This window comes from Aegilops tauschii, chromosome 3 (assembly GCF_002575655.3).
Source record: "Aegilops tauschii subsp. strangulata cultivar AL8/78 chromosome 3, Aet v6.0, whole genome shotgun sequence".
Classification (NCBI taxonomy): domain Eukaryota; kingdom Viridiplantae; phylum Streptophyta; class Magnoliopsida; order Poales; family Poaceae; genus Aegilops; species Aegilops tauschii.
This window is the reverse complement of record NC_053037.3, coordinates 437,979,657-437,990,748: the sequence shown is the minus strand read 5'-3', so window position 1 is coordinate 437,990,748 and position 11,092 is coordinate 437,979,657. Positions and strand designations below refer to the sequence as shown.

General features: G+C 43.7%; 1 protein-coding gene across 2 annotated transcripts; it reads left to right on the top strand.

The window, feature by feature from the left end:
- Positions 1-5,412: 5,412 nt before the first annotated feature.
- Positions 5,413-7,696, top strand: LOC109769366 (uncharacterized). 2 transcript variants are annotated; one of them, XM_020328114.4, is made up of 5 exons: positions 5,413-5,701; positions 6,420-6,670; positions 6,751-6,820; positions 6,930-7,125; positions 7,216-7,696. In XM_020328114.4, the coding sequence occupies exons 2-5, from the start codon at positions 6,531-6,533 to the stop codon at positions 7,443-7,445; spliced, it is 636 nt and encodes a 211-aa protein (XP_020183703.1). In that variant the 5' UTR covers positions 5,413-5,701; positions 6,420-6,530; the 3' UTR covers positions 7,446-7,696. The 2 variants fall into 2 exon arrangements, with proteins under 2 accessions (XP_020183703.1, XP_040260220.1); XM_040404286.3 differs by having other exon boundaries at positions 5,433-5,701; positions 6,500-6,670.
- The last annotated feature ends 3,396 nt before the right edge of the window (positions 7,697-11,092 follow it).

Here is an 11,092-nt window from a genome sequence, read left to right as displayed (position 1 = left end):
GGGAATCATTCCAGGAAAGGAGGCATGGTGCAACAGTAGGGTCACACTCGATGTGGTGTTCAGAACACCCGAGAACTATCGAGCCGAGGAATTAATGTTCAACATCGGACCCTTCCAAAGTGGTTATCATGCTTTAATCGGACGAGACGCGTTCGCTAGGTTTCACGCCATCCCCCACTATGCATACATGAAGCTAAAGATGTGGGACCAAATAGAGTGATCATGGTGGCCAGCAACGTACATAGATCTCTTAAAGCCGAGAACAAAATAACCGCACTCGCCTTAGAGGCAAAGGCCAAGGCCCTCATAGCCGAAGAATTGACAACACGAAGCGCAACCATGGACAGGGACGCCATCATCCTCGACAAGAGGTGTAAGTCTACGTCATTTAAATCAGCCGATGAGATAGTTAAATTTCAAGTGCATCCCGAGGACCCTTCTGAAACGGCCTCCATCGGAGCACGGCTGAACCATCATTTAATGAAGCACTATGCACTTTCCTTCAGGAAAATTGGAATATCTTCATGAAGCATCCTTCAGACATGCGAGGAATACCAAAACATCGCAGAGCAGAGCCTCAATATAATCGGGGGAATTAAAGCCTGTTATACAAGTGCTCCACCGGTTCTCAGAACCAAAAAGACAAGCAATGGCGAAGAGCAGATCCAAGCTATTAGAGTCTGGATTCATCCACGAAATCTAGCACCCCGAATGGGTGCCCAACCCGGTCAAGGTACCAAAGAAGGACGAATCATGGCGCATTGCATCAATTTCAAGGACGTCAACAAGACCTGCCCAAAAGATCCCTTCCCGCTACCTCAAACTATTGTTCGAATGTATGAGGGCAACATTAAATAGCGGCCCCTGGTATCAGTGTCTGCGGACTGGTCCTCCGGCCTGTTGCAGATGCTCCCTCCCACCCCCACCCACCCCGCCCCTGATGTCTAGTACGCAACTTTATTCTTGTAGACTCGTGTTGGGCCTCCAAGCGCAGAGTTTTGTAGGACAGTAGCAATTTTCCCTCAAGCGGATGACCTAAGGTTTATCAATCCATGGGAGGCGTAGGATGAAAATGGTCTCTCTCAAACAACCCTGCAACCAAATAACAAAGAGTCTCTTGTGTCCCCAACACACCAAATACAATGGTAAATTGTACAGGCGCACTAGTTCGGCAAAGAGATGGTGATACAAGTGTAGTAATGATAGTAGATATTAATTTTTGTAATAGTAACAATAAAAAACATCAAGGTAGCAAGTAACAAAAGTGAGCGCAAATGGTATTGCAATGCTTGAAAATGAGGCATAGGGTCTGTACTTTCGCTAGTGCAATCTCTCAACAATGCTAATATAATTAGATCATATAACCATCCATCAGCGTGCGATGAAGAATCACTCCAAAGTTTCTATCTAGCGGAGAACATAAGACGAAATAGTTTGTAGGGTACAAAGCCACCTCAAAGTTAACTTTTCCGATCGATCTATCCAAGAGTTCGTACTAAAATAACACCATATGATACACATCAACCAACTCTAATGTCACCTAGATACTCCAATGTCACCACGAGTATCCGTGAGTTGATTATATGATATGCATCAAACAATTTCAGATTCATGATACTCAATCCAACACAAAGAACTTCAAAGAGTGCCCCAAGATTTCTACCGGAGAAACAAAGACGAGAATGTGCATCAACCCCTATGCATAGATTACTCCAATGTCATCTCGGGAATCCGCGAGTTGAGTGCCAAACACACATCAAGTGAATCAAGATGATACCCCATTGTCACCACGGGTATTCATAGCAAGACATACATCAAGTGCTCTCAAATTCGTAAAACTATTCAATCCGATAATAACAAAATCTCAAAGGGAAAATTCAATTCATCTCACAAAGATAGAGAGGAAGAAACATCATATGATTCAACTATATTAACAAATCTCACGGTACATCAAGATTGTGCCAAATCATGAACACGAGAGAGAGAGAAATTAAACACATAGCTACTGGTACAAACCATCAGTCACGAGGGTGGACTACTCCCTCCTCATCATGGTGGCCGCTGGGATGATGAATATGGCCTCTGATGATGATTTCCCCACCGGAAGGGTGCCGGAACAGGGTCCAGATTGGTTTTTCGTGGCTACTAAGGCTTGCAGTGGCGGAATATCTGATCTAGGTTAACTTTCGGGGGTTTCTAAATATATAGGATTTTTCAGCGTTGGAATCACGCGAAGATGGGCATCGGGGGGCCCACCACCCACCAGGGCGTGCCAGGGGGCACTGGTGTCTTGTAGGCAACAGGCCCCCCCTTTGGTGGTTCTTTGCTCCATTATTTATCTTTTCTTCCAAAAAAATTTTCAAAAAGTTTTGCCAATTCCGAGAATTTTTATTTTTGCACAAAAAACAACACACGGTAGTTCTGCCGAAAACAACATCAGTCTGTGTTAGTTCCATTCAAATCATACCAAAACCATATAAAATTGTTGTAAATATGACATGAATACTTCATAAATAATAGATACATTGGAGACGTATTAGCACCCATGCAGAATTTCATGGGGTGGGGCTCTTCCTCCCTTGATTCTTTGATGCTATCTTTTTCACTTGGCTAGTTACGTTAAATCCATAATTAAATTTATGTAGGCGTAACATCTCTCAAAATTATGTAGGCTTAGAGCAACTCTAGCAGACCCCCTATACTCGCGAGAACTGAAAAATTCCAGCGACTATGCTGGTTTGGCCAATTTTTTGGGCCGGGCCAGAGCCTGTATAGTCGCTCGGCCCGTAATTTTTTTTACAGTGGCCCGCAAACCGCCCCCACGCGGTATATCTACGGGTTTCGCGTGAGGATACGGGCCGAAACCCTATCCCTCGCCGCCGTGACTCACCCTATCCCCTCTCCAATTTGTTGTCGCCGTTGAGAAATCAGCCATGCCCCGCCCCCCAATTTGCGAGGATGTGGAACTCCGGTTGGCGTGGCGGCGGAGAAGACCCGGATTGCAGGCGTTGCATCACCTCCGACGTGGCGCGCAAGCATACAGCTAAGTGGCACACGAAGTGCGGGGCTCCTAGTGTCGGAGTCCCTCTGCCGCCGCGAGACGGAGGAGTACGACTTCCGCCATGCGTGGCGCTCCGGCGCGGGGAGCTCTTCCGGGTCGGGGTTGCTTCCGGTGAAGAGGGAGAGGGAGCCATGCGACCTTCCCGCCGGCAAGGTCGAGCCGCAGGAGGAGCGCCCGCGCGGCCGCGGCGTCATCGGGCCAGAGGACTACTTCGTTGGGCCCGACGTGCACGCTTTCGAGGCGGCGCTCACTGAGCGCATTGTGTGCGAGCAACAGGAGGAGGGCGCGCGTCACCGGCGGGACGATGAGCTCAGCGGCCTCTTCTTCGAGCAGGCGCTCGCCGCCGGCCGTGATTTCCACGAGAAGCAGGCCGCATGGCGTCGCGAGCAGGAGGAGCAGGACAAGAAATACGTCGGTCTTTTCTCCTCCAACTCCGACGATGACAAGTGAGCGCTACCGCCGTCGCAGGGTCGCCGCCACACCCAAAGTGCTCCGGTGAGCTCTAATTTTGCCTAGTTAGAGTACGGCAGTATCACATTGTAGTATAAGGGCTCCTTTGATTCAAAGGAATTTTATAGGATTTCTGAAGGATTGAAATCCTTAGGATTTTTTTTCTATGTTGGTCCTTTGATTCATAGGATTGAATCCCATAGGAATTTTTCTCATGAAATCTTTTATATTACATTTCATAGGAAATCTAACATCCACTCCAACCTCTTTTTACAATTCCTTTGTTTTTCATGTGCCATCAAACACTCATTGCTAATCCTATAGGATTCAAGTGGGCATGCCATTCCAATCCTATATTTTTCATGTTCCTACGTTTTCAAAATCCTACAAATCAAAGAGGCCCTAAATGTAGCGACGATCGACCTATGTAGCCATGATCTAACTATGTTGAATGGACTGTTCTTCAATTTCACCCGTGAATGCTTTCTTTTGAAATTTACGGTTTCAAATACGGTGTCTGTTCGGCCGCAGCAGAAATGGCCCCTCAAATCTCGGCTTTCGCAGTTCTTATGCCACGTTTACGGTTCCTGAGTATAAGGATCTGCTAGAGTTGCTTTTAGAAAAAGACCTGTAAACTATTATATCCGCACACTAATAAATTAATTATCATCTTTGATCTTTATTATGCAATCCCTACGCTAAAGAATTGTACTACCAAGGGGGTGCTTTTCCTAGTAAAATAACAAAATATATATCTTATCATCAGGAGAGTCATCCTAGCAGCACGTCTGGAAGCGCACTTTTGGCTCTGGGCGGCGCGCGCCCCTTGTATCTTGACGGTGCAGGATGTCTTTAAGATGTGTGGTTAAGGTAGTCGAATTTCATTTATAAAATCAGTAAAGGAACTTTGATGGCTAATACGCCGTGTATACGGCCTTGCTGTCTGTGGAGATGACGTTCTAGTGCAGGTTAGATCAGGAGTTTGGTTGTGCGTAGTAATGAGAGTTGGCCAGGTTCTTCAATGCTTCTATAAATGCGCTGACGTGCTTTTTTTACTACGAGAAGAACTGTGTGTGTGAGACGACACTTTTCTTGCTGCTCAATTAAAGAAAGAAAACACAACACATGACTATAACAAATGAGGTGATTAATTAGTGTAAGTATTCCGGCCCAAAAACATTTCATTTCAAAAGCAAAGTGAAAGTTTCGGATGTGTTAGCCGTCTGAACCTTAATTACACCAAAAATGAGATGATTAATTAGTGCAGGTGTTTGGGCTAAAAAATGTTTTGGTTCAAAAAGCAAAGTAAACGCATTTCGAATGTATTAGTCACCTATTTCTTAATTAGATAAAGATGAGGCGATTAACCAGTGCAAGTATTTCGGCTAAAAAATGTTCCGGTTCCAAAAAAAGTCGAAGTACTTCAGATGTATTAGTCGTCCGATCCTTAATTAGAGCAAAAAGGAGGCGCTTAATTGGTGCATGTATTTAGGCTCAAAAATGTTTTGGTTCAAAAGATGAAGTGAAAGTATTTCAGATGTAATTAGGCGTATGGTCCTTAATTCGAGAAAAATGAAGTGATTAATTAGTTTTGGCTTAAAAATCCGGTTTAGAAACCAAAGTGAAAGTATTTTGGATTAATTAGTCGTCTGATCCTCAATTAGAGAAAAACAAGCCGACAAATCAACATTTGCATATGATATGTGTTATTAATCTGGCTGTTCAGTAGTTAATCTGGCTATTAATCAGGAGAGGTTGATTGAGGCATTAACTATATATGCGTGGTGGGTTGGCAGGAGATTTCAGATAAGCGCAGGATTCATCATTTAATGCTGACGTGAGCAGAACCAACTTAAATGCGAAATACTAATGATATACGGGTTGGTTGTCGTAATTTTACTGACGGCTTTGGATGAACCTTGAATGGTGAGATTTAGGGGGTGGCGTGAGCAGGTTCTCCTTCGTATTTCCCCACGTCTTCTCCCTTTGTTTACTCTTCCCCTTCCACCCCTGGCGGATCCCGCCGTGCCGTACCTTAGCGTCGCCGCCGCCGCCGCCCCTCAATCTCCTCCCACCCACCAACTCTGGGGACGCGCGTCGCCGCCGCCGCCGCCATCGCCGTTCCCCTTCTTCGTCGACTCCCAGAACATCGCGCCAGGGCTGTCCTGCTACCGTCTCCCTCCTTTCGAGGTACTCCCATCATCAGTTCCCCTTGTTGTTAAATCAATCCGTCTCACTAGGAGAAACAATCATCCGATTAGGAGTTCGATTAGGAGTTGCCGATCGATTAGGAAGTACCTCTCTCTATATGTATATCTACAGATCCCATTGGTTAGGCGATCGATCTTGACAACGATAAAAATAGCATGCTATTTCGGCGTTTTAACCTCCCTATAGACAATTTACTGCAAAATAGAGCTCCTGCCATGGATAATCTACTGTAATATCTCACCTTATGGAAGTCTGTTTCCTTCTCTTGATTGAAGTAGAACATGGTTTGGTGCTTTATGCAAGTTTGTTTCCTTCTCTGCTTTGGAGCATCATGCCATCCGAACATAATACTAGCTAAGGAGGTTTATGCAAGATTGTTTATGCAATATCATTCTAGTAGCTTTTCCTTTAGTTTCCTTCCCTTTTTGGATGCAAGTTTGTTTCCTTTAGTTTATTGCATGGTACAACTACAAATTTTGATGTAGTTTAACCATTGCAGGTCATGCCCTAGTTTAACCATTGCATGTAATTTAACCATTGAGTGTACGTGTCCTGTTTCCCCTGTTTTTCCTGTAGTTTAACCAGTGCTTAGAGCAATAGACTGATCTCCTTGTAACTACAAATTTTAGATGTTGAACTCCTTAATTTCTGGGATATATTTGTCATATTTTTTTTCACAACGCTATTTTGAATATAGGATGCTATAACCGATATAGCATTTGGAGAAGGGCCACACTATTTTTTACATTGATCTCGGCACCGACCGACGACGCACAGGAAGGCAGCAGGTGGATCAACCGACTCCACCATGGGGGGCTGGTTCTCTTTCCCGGGTAACGACGGGCGTGCAATCCCAAGAGAGTGGGCAGTTGCAGCTGGATTGGATGCCACTCCCTTCAACATGCGTCGACTGAAGAACATGGGTCGCCCCGGCCCGCGCACACCAGAGTATGCAAATTTTACTTCTTTGCTTTGATTGGTTGTGTTGAATCAATGAAACGATCCCTGATTTTTCTGTTTGATGACAGAGAATTCGACGCCTACCACATTCGCAATCTCGCGCGCTGGGCCCTCCGACATTACAACTCCAGCCACCCGGTACAATTCCGGCTAGTGTTTCATCCATCTCGATTCTTGCAGCGCATACATGTCCTGTTTTACTTGGTTATGCTTGTAATAATATGTGTGTGTGTGTCTATGTGTGCAGGGTGCTGAGTTCCGGTGCCCTGATCAGCCCACCACCGAGGCGAAGGCAGCCTGTGTTGGCTTCAGGGAAGATCTCTGGTACCACCTCAACTTCTTGGCCTGCCTAAAGGATGACGGCGACGAGCAGAGCTTCTTCGCCGAGCTACGCTATGTCCGGTGTTCCAGCACAATAATCATCGAAACATGCACCATCTTAGGTACGCAGATATGTGTGGTAATATTAATGTTCATGTTACACAACCCGGTTGATCCTAGCTGACCCCCCGCCCCCGCGCCTCCCTCTCCAGAAAAACCGTTTTGCCCCTTTAGAAGCAGTTGCACATTGTGTCCAGATGAATCCAAGATTTTGCATCCAAGCGATGTGGAGCTTGGGTGTGGGAAGGAGGGCCACCAAGAGGAATTCTTCCGCGAGAGGTGTGGATGGAACGGACATGTAAAGGAATTTTTCAGTCCAAGGGAGATGCTAGCGATACCCTTCAAGTTAGGAGGACCAGTGCCTCGATATAGACTGGAGTAACCATGATTTACTCCTACTTTCAGTTCAGTTGTAATGTTATACTACTTTTAGCCTTGTAAATTTATTATTTCCTATCGTCAATGCATTGGGGGTACAAGCTTTGTGTTTTCTCTAGAAGAAATGGACCTCCACGAGTGAATCTGTGAGAAATTAAATTTGTGGCAGTTTTGGCACAAAGAAGTAAGCCTTTCGTTTCACCTCTAGGTTGTTCAATGTAAACAATGCATTCCGTAAAATTATTGACTATACAAGCTTTGCGCACGTAGAACTTTCTTTTCTTTGTTATTACTGAGACTGTTTGAGTGTTTGCGTTGCCACGAAATGACACTTTTCATAGAAAAAAATATACATCTATTGCAATCACTCGAGTGGTGACAAAAAACGTATGCTCGTTTTTCACCTCATGTGTAAAGATGTGCTCTCTGGAACGTGCCTTGCCCCAGCTCAATCTCGCCTCCAAACCCATTTTGACATCCTCCTCTTGTCTTACAAAACTTCCGTGACCTTGTTAGCGAAGCTGCCATGTCCTCCAACAAAGGTCAGCACTCAGCAATGCATTTGACATGTCAACTTATGTGAGGATAATTTAGAAACATAAAGCAACCCGTATTTTGTAGACTGATGACCTTCCAAAGCACCATATCTCCTCAGCAGATGCATCCATTCATGGCCAGACAAAGCTCCTGTAGTTCTCTAATAGGAAGCTAGCATACTTGAATGGCCTCCGGCGTCCATTGATCACCCATGGAGAAGAACTGGAGAGCTCAGCTATAGCCAGAGCAGGTGGTAGTACCAATTCCATGCTGCTGGTACCAATGGCAACTTGATCACTTCAAATTGGAGGGACTATTCAGACCAATTCCCATACTGTAAAACCTTTTTTATGATATATCGGAGGTTTTGTGTGAAAAGGCCGTGATCTAAATCATGTGGTCGGTTTGGACAGTGGCATTGCAAATGAGCTATTTTCGTTTTGTTTACACGAGTGAGTGACCTACACCTTCCAATATATGGATTTGCCCGCTCCATAGAACTTTTCTCTTATGCTTGTGTCTTCCTTTATAAGCATCCACTGCTACTACTTCTTTAGGACATGGTTGACTTGCTTATCCCAAATCGTCTCCCAAAAGGGCAAATATCAAGACTGGGATGCTGCTTGGAGTCGATTTTTAGCAAGTACAACTATCAAACCAGAGACCACAGCAGGGCTCGGCAAAACATAAAGTATAATGGTACGTCATTCTCCGTGAAATTGAACTTGAATTCTAGAGCAACAAGAAGCTGAGGTATTTTCACTGGCCGTCCTTGTTCTGTAGTTGAGTTCTTACACATTTCTAGAATATCCTCTCATCTTCAATAGTATTCACACATATCCTCTCAAACTTATGCATCCGTAGCAATTTATAAAATAGAAATCTAAAATAAATAAATTAAAGCATCCATATCATATAAATATTATCCATTCATTTTTGTGTTTGAAGTTTGGGCCTGCCCATTTTAGTGTTTATTTCCCATCGTTTTTCCTTCCTTTTTCTTTCTTATTAATTTTTCCTTTTCATTTTTATTTTACGTTTCCTTTCCCTTTTTATTTTTCCCTTTTCCTTTTTATTTCTTTTCTTTCCTTTTCTCCTTATTTTTATTTTTTGCGAACATCTTTGCAGTTTGTGGACATTTTTGTAACTCATGAACAAATTTTACAAATTTGCGATCTTTTTTTAGATCGTGAACATTTTTTAAAATTCATGAACATTTTTCGAATCGGCAATTTTTTTTGAAATTTGGAAACAATTTGTGAAATTTGTGAAACATTTTTTTGTTTTGATGAACATTTTCTGAAATGCATGAATGTTTTTAAAATCAGTGAACATGTTTTGAATCGATGAACTTTTGTTGTAATTCATGAACACTTTTTATTTTTGTTTACAGTTTCAAAAATTCATGAACATTGTTTCTCAATTCATGATTGTTTTTTCGAATAAGCGAACATTTTTTTTCAAATTCATGAACATTTTTTATTTCAGGAAAAGAAAACCCAAAAATCATGACATTTATCTGAATATGTGAACATATTTTCAAAATCACGAACATTTTTCCAGTGCACGAAGAATTTTGGATTTTTTTAACAATTTTTCAAAAGTTAATGATATATTTGAAGTTCCGTTGAAATCTCAAATTATTTTAAGAAGAAAAAACTGAAACAGAATAAAAGAAAAAAATATAGTGGGCGTCCCGGCCCGTGCTAGGGCTGGCCTAAAATGGCAAAAGGAGGTTGCCCGCCAACCTGCACCACCCTTCTACTCGAGGGCGCTTGGGTCGGCAGAATGGTGTGCCCAGTTCCCGTTGGCCGCGCTAGAGCATCTTACAGCAGCCACATCTGATCACTCTCCCATCCTTTTGAGGCTTGTTCCAGCGGACAACCAGAGGCGGGAGAAGCAGTTTCAGTATGAAGTGATGTGGGACACGCACGCAGATATTAAAAGGGCGGTGCGATCGGCATGGAATATAGACAGCGAGAATCCTACCATTGTGAAAATTCGCAAGAAGTTGGCTGATTTAGCTTCAAACCTAGGTGATTGGAGCACGTCTACTTTTGAAAGTGTGAGGGGTGAAATAAAAAGGCTTAAAAGAGAGCTTGACAATCTACAAAGGGACCCCTTGCGCATGGCTCCTACTCATGCCGAAATAAAGATTAATGACAAGCTTATAAAGCTATATTTACGAGAAGAATTGATGTGGCGCCAATGTTCGAGGGTGGAGTGGCTATCGGAGGGGGACAAGAATACTCGGTTCTTCCATATCAGGGCGTCTATGCGGAGGAAAAGGAATCTAATAAAAGCTTTGCAACGACCCGATGGCCAGATGACAGAGGATCTGACTGAGATGCAGGCGCTAGCACTGGATTTTTACAAAACTCTATATACATCTGAAGGGGTCCAGGGGGTGTCTGATGTGCTTCAACATGTCCCGACCAAAGTCAAGAGTGAGATGAACGTGACGCTCATGGCTCCGTATAGCGATGATGAAGTCAAGAGGGCGTTATTTCAAATGTTTCCCACAAAAGCCCCAGGGCCCGACGGTTTCCCGACGCATTTTTTCCAACATCATTGGGATGTTTGCGGCCATACAGTAACAAAGGGGGTGCTAGGGATTGTGCGGGGAGAGGATAGTGCAGCATGCATCAACAACACCATTATTGTGCTGATTCCTAAGGTGACCAATCCTACACTCCTTACTCAATTTCGACCAATCAGTTTATGTAATGTGTTTTATAAGATTGCGTCGAAGGTTCTAGCAAATCGCCTGAAGCAGATTCTTCCCGAGATCATATATGAGGAGCAGTCGGCTTTTGTCCCAGGAAGGCTAACCACAGATAATATTATATCAACTTACGAGTGCCTGCATTTTATGAAGAAGAGCAGGTCAAAGAATAATAGTTATGCCTCATTGAAACTCGACATGATGAAGGCTTACGACAGGGTCGAGTGGAGTTATCTGAAGACCATTATGGAGAAGCTGGGTTTTGCTCATCCCTGGATCACCACTGTTATGCATTTGGTGAGCTCAGTATCTTTCTCAGTTCTCTTTAATGGCACTAAACTGGAAGAGTTTAAACCCACACGAGGTATACGACAGGGAGATCCTATCTC